This window comes from Anabrus simplex, chromosome 3 (assembly GCF_040414725.1).
Source record: "Anabrus simplex isolate iqAnaSimp1 chromosome 3, ASM4041472v1, whole genome shotgun sequence".
NCBI classification, from domain to species: Eukaryota; Metazoa; Arthropoda; class Insecta; order Orthoptera; family Tettigoniidae; genus Anabrus; species Anabrus simplex.
Window position 1 is genome coordinate 224,742,996 of NC_090267.1, and position 21,678 is coordinate 224,764,673.

At 36.2% G+C, this 21,678-nt stretch overlaps 1 protein-coding gene across 3 annotated transcripts in view; it reads right to left on the bottom strand.

Moving 5' to 3' along the window:
- Positions 1-11,189: 11,189 nt before the first annotated feature.
- The window catches only part of Nmnat (nicotinamide mononucleotide adenylyltransferase), a 316,157-nt gene continuing 305,668 nt past the window's right edge, over positions 11,190-21,678 (bottom strand). For all 3 annotated transcript variants that reach the window (XM_067142889.2, XM_067142887.2, XM_067142888.2), the window contains one exon: positions 11,190-13,242. In XM_067142889.2, coding sequence (XP_066998990.1) covers positions 13,213-13,242 — 30 coding nt within the window. In that variant the 3' untranslated portion in view covers positions 11,190-13,212. The remainder of the gene's footprint in view (positions 13,243-21,678) is intronic.

Below are 21,678 nucleotides of genomic sequence, written 5' to 3' on the forward strand. Positions count from 1 at the left end.
TATTACATCACCGAAAAACTTCAAGAAACCCACCAATATCAGCAGGATTGATTCAGACAGTAAACAACTTCAAGCTACAACAGAAATGGAATGAAAAATGGTCCATCATGGTAACAAGTCAAACAGCATAATAAAAGGGCCCCAGGATTCCAGCTACCCTGTCAGTAATGGGCCCAATTAAACCGGATACGCACTAGGCCTAAGAATGTACACTTCTCAAAACAAGTTTTTTGGAGATGAGAGCATCATCCTGGCAATATTATCCTGACCCTTTGTAATTCTGTATTACTGTAACTCCTAACATTCGTGCATTTTTAGTGTTTTTGATATCACGGTTAAGCCGCAACGCGGTTGATCCAATTACGGTAAATCGAGAGTTGAGTGTATTTTGTTTTACACAAACTAGTATAGAGTCTGCTTACATATACTCCTTTGTAACAATTACAACTTGGAATCACATTGTGATTTAACATCTTGTTATATAAAAAAATAACAAGCCACTTGGACTGAACTTGTCTTTTCCTGTAACATGGCATCCTTTTATTCTGCCATTTTGAGCTATATTAAATTTTAGCGCAAGGCACAGATTACCAAGCTTGAAGAGTGAAGTTTGCTATCGAGATGGCCGTGATTCAAGAGAAGAAACATAGCATCCCTAGGAGAGGAACATACTGCTTTGATATAATTGACTGAACTGCCATATACCAGAAACCACAAAACTTGAATATAAAATTTTGTACTGAAATCTAACTTACAATGTTTTTTCCTATTAATTTATATATTAAGATTATAACATTATATTAAGTAAAGAAAGAAGGTCAGCAAAAAATGCAACTCAAAACAATTCTATAAAGTTAAAAACTTCCAGAACATAGGCACCATAATCAATTCAGAAGTTTGTGCTTACTATTCTCAAAAGAAAAAATGAACACTGCAAGACAATCTCACATTATAAACTAGAAAGTGTTAAACAAGTTTAATTTAATCAACAAACTACAATAGATTATGTAATGTTCATAGTAATGAACTACAGAAATAAAAAATTACTTGTGACACAGTTATATATGAGTTTGCAAAATAAGCAGCCAAGGAATATACCGTCTATAAAGCTGCTCTTCACTTATACAACATTTGAAGTGCATTCCACCAATACAAGTCAGCATTTTTTTTAAACATTTGCAAAATGCAACATTTCTTAAAATGAACAAGAGTTATTTGTGATATTCGTTTATTCAATGGAAGAAAGAGGTTTACATTGTGACTCTTGTCTCCTCTTTATCATGAATCCGAGAGGTAAAGTCATGTTCATATATCTGCTATTCAAGAATGTTGTAGAAAAATGTTAATAGAAAATTATCAGCTAACATGCCATTTTACTCGTGGAATAATGAAGCAAGCTGAATTGACTCACTGCATGAAACTGATTGCAACAGCTTTCTGGCTCTTTGGCTGAATGTTTGGCATAGTGGTCTTTAGTTCATAGGGGCTCCAGGTTTAATTTTCGGCTGGGCTGGGGATTTTAACTGCATTTGGTTAATTCCTCCAGCTCAAGGGCGATGTTTGCGATCATCTTGATACATATTATCATGTACACTCGAAATCTTTAGTATCTCGTGGCCAGAAATATTCATTTCAAGCAAGAAATCAGTACAGCCCTTGTGCCAACCTCCTTACATTCATATAACTCTTGTTCTTTGCTCACCTTGGTGGTAGGGTAGATGAGATAGAGAGTCATAGAGTGTCTTTAATTTTATGCCCTTTGTGGCCCTTTTATTTCTTTTGCTGATACCTTCATTCTTCCTGGGGTCAGACCTCTTCCTTTCTGTCCTTGTGTTGGAGTTAAGTGTAGATTTTTCTCTTGTGTTCATTAAAATTATATTCACCACCAGTTGGAAAACTGCTTTAAAATAAAACTTGCTTCGGTAGAGTATCCTTTCCTTGTTTTCCGTTCTTAATGTTCATATGCACTATAAAATAATTATAACACTTAACTCACCATCGGACACAATATGTTTTGTTACATGAATGGGCGCAATGCATTCGTGAGATGTAAAATTTGACAAAACTCATGTAACTTAACATCCTATTTCAAATTTTGTTCTTGGTTCCTGTTATGCTTTTTATTACTGATAAATTCAAATCATTTATTCAAATTAAAAAAAAAAAAAAAGAATGATTATCAAGGCTATACTGATAATTACAAAATATTGTGAAAGTCCTATATATTTTACATAAGCATCTTAAAGTTTTCAAAAATACAGTCAGCATGTGAACAATGATCATACTGTGACCACAATGAAGAGCCAATTAAAATATTAGAACAGATTATGTACTCATCAGTCTAACCCTTTTGAAGTTCAGTGGCCTTGATTTATCAGCCAATTTCCTACATTTCTTTGCTTGAACTTTCATGTGATCCTGCGTTGATAAAACAGTTGTTAGATTATTATCCTGTGCTCTAAACACAAGTATTTTTTACACGTTCTGCATGAGTATTTATTGTACCTCTGTTTCTTTTCTTCAGTTTGGCACACAATACACAGTTTACATTTCTCGGTTATAGATGGCCATGGAATTTCTTCACCTATCTTCATTGGTCTGAATTTCTCCAAAGATTGTTTCAATGAGCGAGGCATTCCTACATGTTTTTCACTCCTTCGTGCAAGTTCTTCTCTGGTTGGCACATGCGAGAGTTGCTTCAAAAATATCCTTCTGCTTTTCACTTTTTGTCGGTTACTAATGAATATAATCTGGGAACTGATGCCAGCTACATTCAGAAGTGCATACCAAATTACCATGAGACGATGTCTTGTGTTTCTAGCGACTGAAGTTTGCATTCACTTTGTCGACTACTTCAACTCCTGAACTGGGTCTGTTATACATAGTCATCATTACAGGGTTGTTCTCATCCCTAGTTTCTTCATCAATTTCATTGTCAAAATGCATACTGGAAATTACAATTACATTCTTGTACTTCTTCGGAACATAAGATACACACTAAAGTAGCATCTTTTCCAAAGGCTAACATGCTAGATTTTTCAAGTCATCCTTTCACTGTTAACAACTCCAGACGTTTTAGTGGCCTGTTCTTCTTTAGGGTCCCAACGAACGATAAATATTTTGTTTTTACGAAGCGTGTTTTTTAAGCAAGGTCCGTTTTGTTGTAGAAACTAGTAGTTTGCGTGCATATCGCAACGAGCGCATGCGTCGTGTACCAGCATGCCTCAGGAACAACTGTGCTCAGTTTCAGCTCTGTACTAACCTGTATGGTTCTGCTCTGTGCTTTCAAAATGTTTAAGACTATTAAGTCGCCTGCCACGTGCGAGGTTCGGTCAGTGACGGTTTTTGTCAGCAAGGAACCTGTCTGCTGCAGAAATTCATCAACAGATTTGCAAAATGTACGGTGATACTGTTATGAGTGAAAGCAAAGTGCGTACGTGGGTACGACAATTCAAAGATGGCCATGACAACGTCCATGATGAGGACCGCTCTGATCGCCCTTCTTTGATTACAGATGATTTGGTGGCTTCAGTTGAAGCGAAGATTCATGAGAACAGGCGCTTCACAATAACAGGTCTCTCAAACGAATTTCTTGACGTGTTGAGATCAGTGCTTTACAACATTGTTTCTGAACAACTAAAGTTTAGGAAACTGTGCTCCCATTGGGTCCCAAAACTCCTAACAGGGGACCATAAAAGCCAAAGATTTGAGTGTGCGATGAAGTTCTTGACTCGTTATGACGAAGAAGGTGACAGGTTCTTGAGTCAGATCGTAACTGGAGACGAAACATGGGTTTCACATATCACGCTCGAATCGAAGCAACAGAGCATGGAATGGAGACACACACACTCGCCTGTAAAGATGAAGGCCAAACAGACTCTGTCCCAGTGCAAAATCATGGCGTCAGTGTTTTGAGGTAGGCATGGTGTTTTGTTGGTCGACTTCATGCAACGAGGAACCACTATCAATGCAGAAGCATACTGCCAAACCCTGAGAAAGCTACGCAGAGTGATTCAAAACAAAAGACGCGGCATGCTGACAAAGGGAATTGTCCTTCTCCATGACAATGCAAGACCTCACACTGCAGGTCAGACCCGCAATTTATTTGACAGTTTTGGCTGGGAAGTTTTAGACCACCCACCCTACAGTCCTGATCTTGCGCCAAGCGATTACCATCTGTTCCTCCACCTCAAACATCACCTCAGTGGCAACCATTACAATGATGACAACGACGTGAAAACGGTAGTGAACTCTTGGTTATCGGAGCAGGCGGCAAGTTTCTACGAAGAGGGTATTTTAAAAATGGTTACGAGGTATGATAAGGGTTTGAACAAACTCGGCAACTATGTCGAAATATAGAGTGAAGTATGTACTTTCTGAAAATAAATTTACTTTTTTGAAATAACCTTTCGTTGTGTACTCATTTTCAAATGGATCTTACTTAAAAAACACGCCTCTTAATTCAGCAACTACATTTACATCTGAAAATCAATTATCTGGAGCAACATTCCATCCGGTATTATAAATTGGTTCAGTCATTCTCCTGAGGACATTCGAATGTTTATTACTCACAAAATACATGTTCTTCACTTCTTCATGCAAGTTCTTCTCTGGTCAGTTCATGTGCGAGTTCCTTCAAAAATATCCTCCTGCTTCTCACTTTCGGTTGGTTACCACTGAATATAATCTGGACAGCAAGACTATCGATACGCTTCCGTCCTTCCCTGGTTGCATGATCATCAAATAATTCTCATACAACGGAGTCGAAATTTGAAGCTTTTCAAATTCATAGCATGTCTAAATCTTTTTCACCTCATCTCCATCTGAACCCCAAAGTTCCTCCAGACTTTGCTTGTTGCCACGAAGCACACCAGCTAAATACAAAAGTCCCATAAATGTTTTCAGTTCGACGGTATGTGTTACCTTGGCATCTCGTACACCACTTATTTGTACACCGAATAACCATAGCAACTATAGCCTATAATCCATAAACAAATCTCTTCACACCTCCGAAGGTGTCCCAGCTAAGTGGGCACCGCCGATAACACCAGGTAAATGGGATGGCTTTAGAATATTCTGTGGTCTGGTTTTTCGAGTACTCACTGGCTTTGTTTTGTTCCACACAATTTTTGCTTCTTCCGATATATTGGGTGGTCCACCAGTCCCTTGCGATCCAGTTTTATGCATCCCATCATATTTACCACAACCCAGCACCATACCCAACGCAACGATACATACGGTCTTTTACTGGGTGAAATAAACAAATCAGTCCTTGGAAGCTATCAGGTATGCAATCTTACCACATCCCAGGCAACTGACTGTTAAAAAAATTCTTATGTGGGATTCGAACCTCCTACCTCGAGCGCTGTCTACTATCACATATCACTCCGCCCGATTGCCATGTGAACTACTGCAAAACATGGCATACAGCACCCACTTCCCAGCGTATACGGTACCGTGCTCCTGGTCTACGAGTCCACCTCTGTTTTAAAGTACGTGTTCTACAAATCTGTACTCGTTTTACGGGTTCATTCGAGTTACCTATAACGAAATAATAGCAGCGCTCACGATTCCTGCTGTCTTTTTTTTTTTTGCTAGGGGCTTTATGTCGCACTGACACAGACAGGTCTTATGGCGACGATGGGATAGGAAAGGCCTAGGAGTTGGAAGGAAGCAGCTGTGGCCTTAATTAAGGTACAGCCCCAGCATTTGCCTGGTGTGAAAATGGGAAACCACGGAAAACCATCTGCAGGGCTGCCAATAGTGGGATTCGAACCTACTATCTCCCAGTTGCAAGCTCACAGCTGCACACCTCTACGCACATGGCCAACTCGCCTGGTCCTGGTGTCTTCTAGCCCATAAACACACGTCTCATTATATTACCCTGGTTTAGGGAGAGAGACCGATATCTTTCAGAATTGTGAAGGGATGCATAAAACTGGATCACAAGGGGCTGGAGGACTACCCGGTATATGGGGCAACTTTTTTAAAGTTTCAATTCCTACACCTGTATCCGATTCAGTTATGTCAGAGTTTTCATCATGATCCTCAACTCCATTTTCACAATCCGTGTCACTCTCATCAAGGAATTCTTCATCTTGCCTGTCAAGGTCGAAAAGTAACATTTGCTGAACTTCCGCAATTTGCTCTACGCCGCACCGACACAGATAGGTCTTATGGCAACGATGAGATAGGAAAGAGTTAGGAGTGGAAAGGAAGCGACTGTGGCCTTAATTCAGGTACAGCCCCATCATTTGCCTGGTGTGAAAATGAGAAACCACAGAAAACCATGTTCAGGGCTGCCGACAGTGGGGTTCGAATCCACTATCACTTGAATGCAAGCTCACAGCTACGCGACCGTAACTACACAGCCAACTCATTCGCTATACCACCTATATTCTTAAGACTGTCAAGGAACAATATACTGCTCCTGCCTCAGACCAAGATTTAACATGTTGTAGTTCAGTTACTGTGGGAGAGATGGCAGACACTAATCACTTTATGAAAAAGAAAGTATGTAATTTGTGAGGCAAGTCCCAAGATGTCTTCATTTCTTGCAGAAATATGCTTCTCACCTGTTTGTAGAAATAACAGTGGCAAACTCTGATGTAGCGTTTGTAAATGATGCTGTTTGAGCCAATTGTGTGAATTCTCTATGCAATGATGGTGGCGATGCATCATTGGATGATGAATGAAAATGTAATAATGTGGTTGTTCTTGATGAGATCATGGAAAGTGAACCGGGCAGTGATGAAAGTGAATTAAATACACAGCCTGCCCATCCAGTTATAGGCATAATATCCGAGTGCAGTAGTATTTTAAAACGTATGTATCTGGAGCACTACACAACACAAAACTGTGAAATATTCTGCAATGACCAACAAAAAACTGAGATGTCAGGATATACAGAATTTAGACCATTGCTCTCAATATTACATATAAATTTCGAGTAATGAATTAGGTTTTTATTTTTTCTTCCATGCATGATAGAATTACTTTATAAAAATGTTTCCCAGGAATGTTGTACCCCCTTACTTGTTACATAAATGGAATATTCATTTGTCAACAATTTGGTACAATTTTGAAGAAATGGCTTAATTATTGAGGAAGTTAAGCTTGTTGCTCTCTACCTCTGTTGTTTTCCATGGATAAGCACAGTCAACCCTAAGAATGTCATTAGTAGATGAATAAGATTGAATGGAGATTTTAAAAATAGGACAGATCAAAATATGAAATTCAAAAGGACACACTGGGGCAGACTTAATTTATAAGTGGAGAAATACGGATTGGAATAATTTACCCAGACAGATGTATAATACAAAATTTTCAACTTCTCTGAAAGCATTTAAGAAAAGACTAAGTAAACAACTGATATGCAATCTACCACCCAGGAAACAGCCCTAAATTTAACTGATTGATTAATTAATTGGTTGGTTCCCTTAGAAAAGTTATGGTAAAGTCCTCAATGGCAACTGGAGCAGAGGAGACCTCTTGGGGTTAATAAAGAGAGAAAATGCTCTCTTGCAGAGAGGAGGGATCCTCAAAGACTAAAGGAATACCCTTGTGGAATATGAGCATGTTTGGAGGCTAACGTAGCAGCCCCACCACTGATATTCATTACTGTGGACTAATAAACTGTACACATTAAATTATAAAATTGAAGAAATATTTAAGTATAAATGGACTGATTCTTAGTTGACAACATTTGATTGGAAACATGAAACACAAACAGTATGCTCAATTTCAATTTCAGTCACTACTGATCTGCATTTAGGGCAGTCGCCCAGGTGGCAGATTCCCTATTTGTTGTTTTTCTAGCCTTTTCTTAAATGATTGCAAAGAAATTGGAAATTTATTGAACATCTCCCTTGATAAGTTATTCCAATCCCTAACTCCTTCCTATAAATGAAAATTTGCCCCAATTTGTCCTCTTGAATTCCAACTTTACCTTCATATTGTGATCTTTTCTACTTTTAAAGACACCATTCAAACTTATTCGTCTACTGATGTTATTCCATGCCATCTCTCCGCTGACAGCTCGGAACATACCACTTAGTTGAGCAGCTCATCTCCTTTCTCCCAAGTCTAAGCAGCCCAAACTTTGCAACATTTTGTAATGCTACTCTTTTGTCGGAAATCACCCAGAACAAATCAAGCTGCTTTTCTTTGGATTGTTTCCAGTTCTTGAATGAAATAATCCTGGTGAGGGTCTCATACACTGGATCCATACTCTAGTTGGGGTCTTGCGAGAGACTTATATGCCCTCTCCTTTACATCCTTACTACAACCCCTAAATACCCTCATAACCATGTGCAAAGATCTGTACCCTTTATTTACAATCATATTTATGTGATTACCCCAATGAAGATCTTTCCTTATATTAAGACCTAGGTACTTACAATGATCCCCAAAGGGAACTTTCAACCCATCAACACAGTAATTAAAACTGAGAGGACTTTTCCTATTTGTGAAACTCACAACCTGACTTTTAACCCCGTTTATCATCCTACCATTGCCTACTGTCCTTCTCACAACATTATTGAGGTCATTTTGCAGTTGCTCACAATCTTGTAGCTTATTTATTACTGTGTACAGAATAACATCATCTGCAAAAAGCCTTATCTCTGATTCCACTTCTTTACACATATCATTGATATATATAAGAAAACATAAAGGTCCAATAATACTGCCTTGATGAATTCCTCTCTTAATTATTACAGGGACAGATTAAGCTTCGCCTACTATAATTCTCTTAGTTCTATTTTCTAGAAACTTAGCCACCCATGCAGTCACTCTTTTGTCAAATCCAATTGCACTCATTTTGGCCAGTAGTCTCCCATGATCTACCCTATCAAATACCTTAGACAGATCAATTGCGATACAGTCCATTTTACCTCCTGAATCCAGGATATCTTGCTGAAATCCTACAAGTTGGGCTTCAGTGGAATGACCTTTCCTGAACACAAACTGCCAGTTATTAATTTTGCAAACATGTCTAATATAATCAGAAAGAATGCTTTCCCAAAGCTTACATGCAATGCATGTCAAACTTACTGGCCTGTAATTTTCAGCTTTATATCTATCATCCTTTCCTTTATACATAGGGGCTACTATAGCAACTCTCCATTCATTTGGTATAGCTCCTTCATGCAAACAATAATCAAATTAGTACTTCAGATATGGTACTATATCCCAACCCATTGTCTTTAGTATATCCCCAGAAACCTGATCAATTCCAGGTGCTTTTCTAGTTTTCAACTTTTGTAGCTTACTGTAAATGTCATTGTTGCCATAGGTAAATTTTAATACTTCTTTAGCATTAGTCACCTGCTCTATCTGGACATTATCCTTGTAACCAACAATCTCTACATACTGCTGACTGAATACTTCTGCCTTTTGAAGATCCTCGCACACATACTCCCCTTGTTCATTAATGATTCCTGGAATATCCTTTTTGGAATCTGTTACTGCCTTAAAGTACCTATACATACTCTTCCATTTTTCACTAAAATTTGTATGACTGCCAATTATGCTTGCCGTCATGTTATCCTTAGCTGACTTCTTTGCTAGATTCAATTTCCTAGTAAGTTCTTTCAATTTCTCCTTACTTCCACATCCATTTCTAACTCTATTTCTTTCCAACCTGCACCTCCTTCTTAGTCTCTTTATTCTCTATTATAATATAGTGGATCTTTACTATTCCTTACCACCTTTAAAGGTACAAACCTATTTTCACATTCCTCAACTATTGCTTTAAACCCATCTCAGAGTCTGTTTACATTTTTATTTATCGTTTTCCACCGATCATAGTTACGTTTTAAAAACTCTCTCATACCTGTTTTATCAGCCATATGATACTGCCTAATAGTCCTAAATTTAATATCTTCCTTTCACATTTATTTTTAACTACCACAAAAACAGCTTCGTGATCACTAATACCATCTATTACTTCGGTTTCTCTATAGAGCTCATCTGGTTTTACCAGCGCCACATCCAGAATATTCTTCCCTCTAGTTGGTTCCATCACTTTCTGAATCAGATGCCCTTCCCATATTAACTTATTTGCCATTTGTTGGTCACGCTTCCTGTTGTTTGCATTACCTTTCCAATTGACATTTGGTAAATTGAGATCACCCGCTACAATCACGTTTCTTTCCTTATTGTTTCCCACATAGCTGATTATCTTATCAAATAATCCTGAATCAGCGTCTGTGTTACCCTTTGCCGATCTGTACACTCCAAAGACATCAAGTTGCCTATTATCTTTAGAGGAGCCTTACACGCAGAATTTCATGTTTATCATCTTTAACTTTTTTGTAGCTTACAAATTCTTCTTTCACCAGAATGAATACTCCCCCTCCTACCATTCCTTCCTATCTCTACGATACACACTCCAATTCCGTGAGAAAATTTCTGCATCTATTATATCATTTCTCAGCCATGATTCAACTCCTGTTACAATATCTGGTGAGTATATATCTATTAAATTACTTAATTCCATTTGTTTCTTTACAATACTTCTACAGTTGAGCACTAACATTTTTATGTCATCCCTATGTGATTTCCAGTTGCCTGTTCCCTTATCACCGCTTCCTAGGCCACCTTATTTCCATGAATGTACCTCTATAACCCTTCAAAACCAATTTCCTAACTTATATGTACCATTGCGGTTTAAGCGAAGGCCATCTGAATGCAGATCTTATTAGTGTGAGAACATTAAGAGACAGTAGTAGGCTGTATGAAGCAGTAGCCTCAATGCAAACCTATAGGCTGGATATTCTGGAAATTAGTGAAACCAGATGGAACTATTTTAGAGAGAGATGAATGTCAGATGCAGGATAAAACAAAAATTTGGACACAAAAACTGACTTAATATTTTGATATAACTCAAAATTTATCACATACAAATAGGCACACTGACCCTCTGAAGAAAACCTATAATGGAAGTTCATATCATAACATCTGTCCAAAACAATTATATGTTCACATTCATTTACCATAACTGTGTAAAAGGTGTTTCAAGTTTCAATCTTTTGATGATTACAGAATTAAGGTTGTAAAAAAGGGAACTTTGTTTCTTAGAAAGAAAGAAAGAAAGAAAGAAAGAAAGAAAGAATAATATTCCAAAACAAGGATTAGACAAATAGATGTTTCAGAAAGGAACATTCTGGAATAAAATAGACACAAACTGCAGATTCTTACAACCCGATCAACAGGATCTATTCAGAAGTATCAGTGCAATACTTGAATTGAACTAATAAGAATGACATGAAATACATTTCCAAACTTACTGTACTTTTTGTAAAAGTAGAAAATTTGGATTACAGTCATGTTGTAAGATACATATTACTAATTAATAGATAATTAAGTTCATATTCTAAAATAAAGTGAGCAGAACTGAATTATTCTGTCATTTCAAAATGAACCAAAGATATGTTACTTAATTCATGTTACTGGTACCCATTTTGTTTTGAATCAAAATTTATATTTTCTAATTGTATACGTAATAAAACACAACTTTCTTACATTTTAAAAAAACTAGCTGGAGAGTTTTCTAGTGTGAAGAAGAAAATACTCCAAATATGTATTTACTTTAAAGAAAAATAAATGTAATTAATTGAAGTATGAAATTTTACCCACTATGAAAAGGATTTAAATGTTCAAGAATATTTTCTAATATACTACAGCAAGGCATAAAAGAGAAGAAATCTTAGCAATAGGATACATTCAGTAACATCTAGACAGAATAGGAAGATTGTCAAACTGATGTGTAATGACTAACATGGGTTCTAGCCCTTGTTTGAACAAAACTGAAAATTGGCAGTAGCCTGTATGAGCACGTAAGTACAACTGAAATTGTCCTCGTAATAAATGACTCGTAAAATTGGTTGAGAAATTATAAGTGTGCACCTCAATACATTCTACATTAATATATATTACTTGTACAACAAAGTACCGCATATCAAAAATATCAGTGTATAAAATTAACATCTAGAAACTATCACAAATCAGAGCTACCAAGAGCTGAAATAATACCAAGTTTATACTTATTTCAATATGTTAATCATTTGGCATAAAACTCTTTGTCATCCTGTTGTAATTAGAATTTCAGAACAGAACACTGATGAACCCCAAAGCTCTTTGCACCTCATAATACAGCAGAAAGAAAACAATTAAATTTTAGGGGCAAAAGATCTTTCTAGGTCGATGCCTCAAAAAAATAGTATTTAAAAAGAAGTTGGTCCTAGCAGGTGGACAGAAATTATTTATCTCTATTGTTTAACTGCCAAATTTTTAGTTGAAATGGAGCCATTGTTTAAAAAGCTGGAATTTATTAGGGGAAAAAATATTTGGATTTTTATGATTAATGCAATGTTGCAGAATTTCTTTTACACACTGAGTTGTCAAAGGCAAAAATTATGTTAACATTTAAAGCAAAAACTGTGTTTCAAAGTCATGAAGAACATTTACTGTAATCACTATTCTACCATTGAATGCAAACAAAAGAAACAAACATGCAAGGGATACTTATAAATGCACATTTGATTCCAAGACAGAAAAAAGATGTTGAGATCTTAAATATTATGACACATACAGCTTTGCCTTTTGAAAATTGAAGGTAAACATCTGTTCCACGAATAATACTTCACCTGTTAAGTACATTTAAAATCAAGACCTAATTGATCGTTGAGGAACAAGCAGCTTTCTACATGGAAGCAGACCCACTAACACCAACCTGCCATTAAATTTTGTTATATCACATGTCTTAAAAAAAAAAAAAAAAAAAAAAACCTCAAAATTTTGTACTCATATGTCTAAAATATATATATACCTGCACTGGTTCTACAAAAACAAGGGAGAAACACATATTTTATTTATAATGGTGACTTTTAGAAAGATTTATGTAATAACAGTGGTAGTATAAATGCAAGTTAGGAAAGAAATTAACACTGTATCTTAATTTTAATGAGAAAATACTTAACACAATTTAGCTCATGTAGACATATCAGCTGGAAACAACAATGCTTATCTGGTCAACAGTAACTGATATGAATTTTAAAAATAAAATAAGACTAGTTCTCTTTAGTCTCTTCTCTTCGGCATGCAGGTTGGGGAACTGTCATTCAGGAGCAAATCAGACTAGAGCAGGCAAAGAAGCAATGGCAGGCTTCGGGGGGCGGCTACATTTCCCAATGAGGAGGACCAGGTCTCTTACAGAAGGCATGCAGGACGACTCAGTCCCTGCAACCACACAGACATGCGCCACGCGTTACTGCACATACTAGCTCTGGGTGCAATACTTCAACTGAGAAAGAAGTTCCGGAGCTGAATTGAGTGTTGCCAATTTCTCATTTCTAAATTTACTGAGAAGTAAAACATATACAATGCCATTTAAAAACTAAAATCAGTAATTGATTTATACCTCTCCAAATAATTGGTTATCATTTAAAATATACTGAACATTCATTAATGCAACTTTGAGGTCTTTGCAACACACTTATAATTTTACAAAACAAAATAATACTTTTCATGGAAAAAATGTTGAAAAAGTTCAGTTTTCTGTAACTATGTGAAATTCAATTGGTTTAATTCATCCTTAAATATTAGATGGATAAATTTTAGATAATACAAAAATAGAAAATTGTCTATGTTTATCAATGCAATTAATGATTGATGACGACAAGCTTTAAAACCATCATCAATCAATACAACGATACAAATTTCATCTTTTGAGAGCCAATCAACAACAACAATTCTTCCTTAACTCATTTCTATGAAATACTGCACCCACTTTTAATGATATGAAACTAAATATATAATAAAATAAGGAAATAAACACCACATGTAAGAAACATCAATCAGTGAAATCTATCAAAAATAATGTATTTTAATTTGTTTTAAAGGATATGTTTCATTCACAGCAACTCATTTCTTTTTACTCTTCTGTTTGTCAACAATAAGGAAAGCAAGCAATATAAAATACATCAAGAATGACATACTTCAAAAATTTCTAAGGCAATAAAAGAAAATACTTATATTGTTATAAAGGTCACAATAAAGATAATAACTGAGAAAGCTGTCCGACTCATTGGCTGAATGGTCAGCATACTGGCCTTCGGTTCAGAGGGTCTCGCTTCGATTCCTGGCCGGGTCGGGGATTTTAACCTTCATTGGTTAATTCCAATGGCCCGGGGGCTGGGTGTTTATGCTGTCCCCAACATTCCTGTAACTCACACACCACACATAACACTATTCTCCACCACAACAACACGCAGTTACCTACACACGGCAAATGCCGCCCACCCTCATCGGAGGGTCTGCCTTACAAGGGCTGCACTCAGCTAGGAATAGTCACACGAAATTATTATTATTATTATTACCGAGGAAGCTTTTTTTTAAAAATAACAAACATTTTTAAATTGGTGTAAAATCTAGTAACTGGCTTCATTTTGTTCTGAACATACTCCGACCCAATCAAAATGCCTTGTCAATAAGTCCCTTATATAATAAAAATCAGGAGAAAACCCCAACTAATACATAGAGTAGGTACCAACATTTTCACAAAGATTAAATATATTTCAGGTTCTCAAGAAGAAATCCATATAGGCCCTAATACAAGCAAGGATGTCCACTAATGCTGTGGTAGGAACATTAAACCAGAACATTGACTTCTTTATATAGGCCTATGTGGACAATTATCTTGTAGATACATGCAGAAAAACATCAAATAATTTTTCAGAAGCAATTTTACCTTTTCACCACAGAAAAAAATGTTGTAAGAATCTCATTTTTTTAGGTCTGTCAAAAGTCCTAAGTTCTAACATTACTGAAAAATGAGAAATCCCACAGAGTTGCTTTTGTACATCGCAGGCATCCTTCCTGATTGATTATACAGTTCACCCATTTCACTAAAAAATATAATAATAAATTTGCTAATGATTAATGTCACATCAACTTGTTTCCATGATGGAAGAATGTAAAAGAGGCTGAGAAAGTAGTAGCCATACCCTTAATTAAAAAACTGCCCAAGCATTTGCTTGGTACAATAATGAGAAACCAAAGAATACCATCTTCAGTGTTGCCATGAGTGGAGATCAAACTCATCATCTCCTGAATGCATGCTCACACTATGTGACCTATATCAAATAGGCTATTCACTAGGTCCATTAAAAATTTTAGAAATATTTCTTGTTCTTCTTCCATCTCCCTTATCGAGGGGACTCTCCTGGGTCAGACAGTGTATCACTGACCTCCATCCACTTCTCATACTGGAGACACAAGAGATACGGGTCACTTCTGCGGTACTCTGTAACTCTTCGTCCTGATGTGGGTGGGGGTGGTAGAATAATATCCACGGTATCCCATGACTGTTGTAAGAGGCAACTAAAAAGGGGACCGGGAGCTCTCAACATGGGGGTGTGGTTTGGTGACTACAGTTCCCTTGGCTGAGTCTGGCATTGCTTTCCATTTACTTGTATCAAGCTCCTAACCTTCATCTTTTCTATCCGACCTCCCTGGGTTAACTCTTGTTCTTTTCTGACCCCGACAGTTTTCGAGGCCTAGGGAGTCTTTCATTTTCATGCCCTTTGTGACCCTTCCCTTTGCCAATACCTTCATTTTTGAAAGTGTTGGGCCTCTTCCATTTTCCTTCTGATTAGTGTTAATAGAGAATGGTTGCGTAGTTGTACTTTCCGTTAAAACAATAATTACTACCTTCACCACCTTTGACCTGATCCACTTTGACCATTGATACAGGCTAATATTGCCACCCCAAAGGCATTTTATACCTAACTGCTGGGTTTCAATGAGGCTGCCCCTAACCTGGAGAAGAGATGCTTTTCACAGCTGTCCCTAATCTGGAGAACAGACATCACATGCTGGATCTTAATGGCATTACCTCCACTGGGAAACCAGCACCCAACTAAAGGGGCACGTCTGTCTGAAACCGTTAACCACTTTAGAGAGCGGAGGTTGTTTAACTCCACTCAACACTCAGCACTGAGTTGCTAGCTGTACGGTCTACTCCACCCCATAGCAGGTAACCATAGCCTTTATCTATATTCATCTTAATTTTAAATTCAAACAAGGGGCAAGTCATTTTGTAAATATGATGACAATTTCCAGAAGATTTTGGAGTTTGATGTTGAATTTAAATCACATTCAAAATTTCTATTTTTCCTGGTAGCATTTTAAGTCACATTTGTGTTAAATTACACAACAAAAATGGCACGAGAAATAAATTTTAAAAGGTTCGAATGTTGGAAATTGTTATTGGTGATTTTCTATTTATATATTTATTTATTTATTTATTTATTTATTTATTTATTTATTTCGCTCAACAATAACGAAAGTCAGCAGTAATTAGTCAAGAAGAGGGAGACCATTCAAAATTTCTCACTTGAAAATTCTTTCTTAAGGTAGTAATTAGTTATATTATAGCCCCATTCACTACCAGTATAAATGATTGCTTAAAAGCTGGAACTTTCCCTAGCAGCCACAAACATGTCAAAGTAACTCCAATCTTTAAAAGGGGTCAAATTTATTACCCCAATAGTTACAGAGCTGTATGTCATCCCTGTATTTGGTAAAGTTATTGAATATGTCATGATACAACAATTACACTAAACAAAGAATAACTATGATGAGAGGGGGGGAAACAGATTTGCTCGCCCGCCTGTGCCAGCCAATGACAGAGCATGGTGTTGTCTAGATAAATAAATGAACGCGTACTGGCTTGCTGTGTTTGATACCTTTGTTTCTTTCTGTGCACAAACATCATTACAGATTAATTGTTTTAGTGATGCTACATGACAGCACTAAAATGTCTGAAGCTGTCTGCCCAAACCTCATGATTCTACAACCAGGCATTCGGGAGATACCATCTACCCTTGAACTGAATTGCTTCTCCTGAGTGAGAAATATAAGAAAGTGCTGAAATACTTAGGTTTGTTGGTGAATCTCTCTCAACAACATACTAGCTAGGGTAACAGTATTGCAGTGTGCTGATGAAAAAAAAAAAATTGTTCTTCAACATCCTTTCTTTTTTCACCATTAGCACACTTATTTAGCTTTTATTTTTTCTAGACTACATCAAACATAGAAAGAACTACAATACCATCAATATTGACATTTAAAACATCCAGAGTTCCATGATGACATTTTCCTTTCTTTTTTTTTTTTTTTTGCTACTTCCTTTACGTCGCACCGACACAGATAGTCTTATGGTTACGATGGGATAGGAAAGGTCTAGGAATGGGAAGGAAGCGGCCGCGGCTTTAAGTAAGGTACAGCCCCAGCATTTTCCTGGTGTGAAAATGGGAAACCAGGGAAAACCAGCTTCAGGGCTGCCGACAGTGGCGTTCGAACCCACTATCTCCTGGATGCAAGCTCACAGCTGCACGCCATTAACCGCACGGCCAACTTGCCCAGTATTTTTCTTATCAAAAGGGCTCTGCTCCACTAACAAGATCTATCCATCACGTATGAAGAGGAGGAATTTTCCCAAACCCAGCCTGATAAATATTCGAACTAGCACTAAATGAGAATGTTGTAAAATCACATTTGCCAACTTTTACTCAGAACTGAAGCAAGAAGATACTTTTAAGACTGAAACTACAAGTTATATTAAAAAACAACCCTTTCTTACTTATCCATGGTTTCTCATCAATCACCATTTCTATCGCATTTTATATATGTGTATAACTTTTAAAATGTCTTTTCATTGTCATAAGGGTTGAAACATGTTCTGTAATTTCTTGTGTGACCAAATTCAACACTCAAGTTTAGTGTTTAATATGTATTGAAAAGGTGGACCCAGAAACACAAATTATTAAAAAAAATTAATATCAAGCACTACTCCGTGTTATCCACTGGTTTTCTGCAAATTAGTTGCAACTAAATGGTATAAAACTCAGAAAATGATATTTAATTCAAACCTATTCTTACAAAACAATGAACTGGTAAAACCACTAGGAATATATTTACATACAAAACTAAACTGGGATTCATGCAGTCCCTGCAACCACACAGACATGTGCCACGTGTTACTGCACATACTAGCTCTGGGTGCAATACTTCAACTGAGAAAGAAGTTCCAGAGCTGAATTGAGTGTTGCCAATTTCTCATTTGTAAATTTACTGAGAAGTAAAACATATCCAATGCCATTTAAAAACTAAAATCAGTAATTGATTTATACCTCTCCAAATAATTGGTTATCATTTAAAATATACTGAGCATTCATTAATGCAACTTTGAGGTCCTTGCAACACACTTATAATTTGGCAAAACAAAATAATACTTTTCACGGAAAAAATGTTGAAAAAGTACAGTTTTCTGTAACTATGTGAAATTCAATTGGTTTAATTCATCCTTAAATATTAGATGGATGAATTTTAGATAATACAAAAATAGAAAATTGTCTATGTTTATCAATGCAATTAATGATTGATGATGACAAGCTTTAAAACCATCATCAATCAATACAACGATACAAATTTCATCTTTTGAGAGCCAATCAACATCTGTATCATCTGATGGCCAAGCAAGCATCAATTTTTGGTAATGAGACAAAGTCTCTCATAGTGTATTGGCACTGCCGGTGGCTCCAAGTAGCCTACGCAGTGGCCTCCATGATATGTACTAGCCATGCGTCTTGGTAGGTGTGCTAGGTACCAACTGATGAGCCCAACCTAGCACATGGGGGCGAAACGCTGGCTGTCAGGAATGAGTTAGCTGGAAAATAATTGATAATGTCCAATAACGGACCATTTATGTTGGTATTAAGGTTACTTCAGTTAGTTTTACAAATACATTTCTTTGACAATAATGAAGAGAAATAAAAAATTCAGTTGAGTACCTCGTCTGTTGTGAAGACTTAGTTTTAGAACTTCAACAACGTCTACATGGTCCCAATTGCTATATACATGAAATATTTTGACTTATATCATATTTGACACCTATGACATCCAAAGTTCTTGTAAAATTACAAATTCATATGTCAAATGGTTTGGAGGGATGAACAATTTTGTCATAACTTTACAACCGTCCCCGCAACCAAAATCTGTTAGGGATGTATTTTTAAGACCTGTTATTATTTAAAATCTAAAATGTATAGGAGCAACCATCATGTGAAATTTTAACCTGTATGTCAAACAGTTTCAGAGAAATGAATATTTATATCATCAGAACCCCCCCCCCCCCCCCCCGTTCAAAACTCATTAAGGGTGTGTTATTTTAAGACCACTTCTTAGTTAAAATGTAAGACATATAGGAGCAATTATCATGTGAAGTTTCAACCTTGTACATCAAACAATTTCTGAGAAATTAATATTGTCATAAGGCCCCAAACCCCAGTCAAAATAACCTTAGGAATATGTTGTTTCAAGATCACTTCTTATTTAAAACTTAAGATGTACAGGAGCAACACTCATCTGAAATTTCAACGTTGTATGTCAAACGGCTTCAGAGAAATGAATATTTATGTCGTGAGCTACCCACCTCCAGTCAAACCCCCTTAGGGTTGTATTGTTCTAAGACCACTTCTTATTTAAAAATCTATTCCATATAAGGGCAACTATAATGTGATATTTCTATCTCATATGTCAGTTGGTTTCAAAGATATAAATATTTATGCCCTTAGGCCTCTGCCTCCCGGTCAAAACCCCTTAGGGGTGAATTATATTATGACCCCTTTTTATTTAAAATCTAAGACATGTAGGAGCAACTGTCAAGTGAAATTTCAATGTCATATGCCAAACGGTTTGATAGACATTAATATTTATGTCACCAGACCCCCTTCCCCCCAGTTGAAACCCCTTAGAGGCACATTATTTTAAGACCATGTTTTATTCAAAATTGAAGACATATAGGAGCAACCATCATGTGAAATTTCTAGCTCGTATGTCAAACGATTTCAGAGAAATGAATATTTTTGTTTTAGGACATTAACCCCCCATTGAATTTTGTTTCTAAACTTGTATTATTTAACAGCCAGTTCATAAACGAGCAACCATTTAGTGATATTTCAATTTTGTTCAGAAAACAGTTTCAGAGTAATGAATATTTTGGTTTTCAGCGTTGTACACCCGTTCCTCCCCTTAGAGGTGGAATTTAAAAAAAAAATTCTTCCTTAATGGATGACTATGTTGTAATAACAATGTGTACCAAATTTTCATTTGTTAATATAGAGTAGTTTTGCCTGAGCATTGATATACAAGCGGTCAGGATGTTGCATTTTATATATATTGGTAAGTATCATAATAAAAATACTTCAACACCTATTTCACTTCTTCTCACGCCCCCACCCCCCCACTCCAAAAGGGGATTTTACAAAAACAAAACAAGTACATGTTTCTTTATTTTTAAAGGAGATTCAAAATACTAATTTTCATGTCTAAAGTATCCTCATAAAAGGTACTCAACCCATTTTCAGTCCTTTCCACCCCATCACACCCCTCGTTACGTGTGTTGTGCGAAAACAAAAACAAAATATGTATTATATCTTTAAAGGAGATTCCAAATACCAATTTTCACGTCTGTAACATCTTAAGTTTTTGGGATATAAATATCCTCATAAAAAGAATTCAAATCATTTTTCACCTCTTTTCACCCACCACCTTAAGTGGATTTTTCAAAAACAAAAGGATATGTGTTTCTCTATTTTTAAAGGAGATTCTGAATACAGTACCAATTTTCATGCCTGTAACCTTCAGTTTTGAGATATGAGTATCCTAAAAATAAAAAAAATTCACAACTTTTCCAATCCTTTTTACCCCCTTAAGTGGTTTTTTGAAAACAAAAGAATACATGTTTCATTATTTATAAAGGAGTTGAAAAATACCAATTTTCACGTCTGTAACATCATCAGTTTTTTAGAGATATAAGTATCCACATAAAAAGAAAGGAATTCAACTCCTTTTTTTATCCCACCCATTAAGTTGATTTTCCTCCCAAATATGTGTTTATTTTTAAAGGAGATTCCAAATACCAGTTTTCATGTCTGTCACATCTTCAGTTTGCAATTTAAGTATTCTCCTTCAAAGAATTCAACTCATTTTGCAATTCTTTCACTCCCCCCCCCCTCCCCCTAAGAAGATTTTCTGAAAATAAAAGAAGTTTACAAATACCAATTTTCACATTTGTAACATCTTCACTATTTCATATAGGCATATATAAGTATACTCACAAAGATAATTCAACTCTTTCTTCACTTCTTTTCACCTCCCTCCCTTTAAGTGGATTTTCCTTAAACTAAAAAATAAGTGTTCCATTATTTTTACAGGAGATTCCAAATACCAATTTTCACGTCTGTAACACCCTCGGTTTTTGGGACATCAGTATCCTAATAAAAAATCATTCAACCCCTTTCTCTATCCTTTTTACCCCTCCCCACACTTAAGTGTTTTTCCAAAATTGAAACATATGTGTGTTCCTTTATTCTTAAAAGATTAAAAAATACCAATTTTAACATCTGTAACATGTAAAGTTTTTGAGATATACTGTAGATATGCTCACTTTAAAAATTCACCATTTTCTATAAACAAATTATGCAGGTTTCTTTACTTTTACAGGAGATTCCAAATACCAATTTTCACATCTGTAAACTGTTAAATTTTTTGAGATACAGATATACTCATTTAAACAATTCACCCCCCTTTGTACCCCCTCAGCGGCGAAAT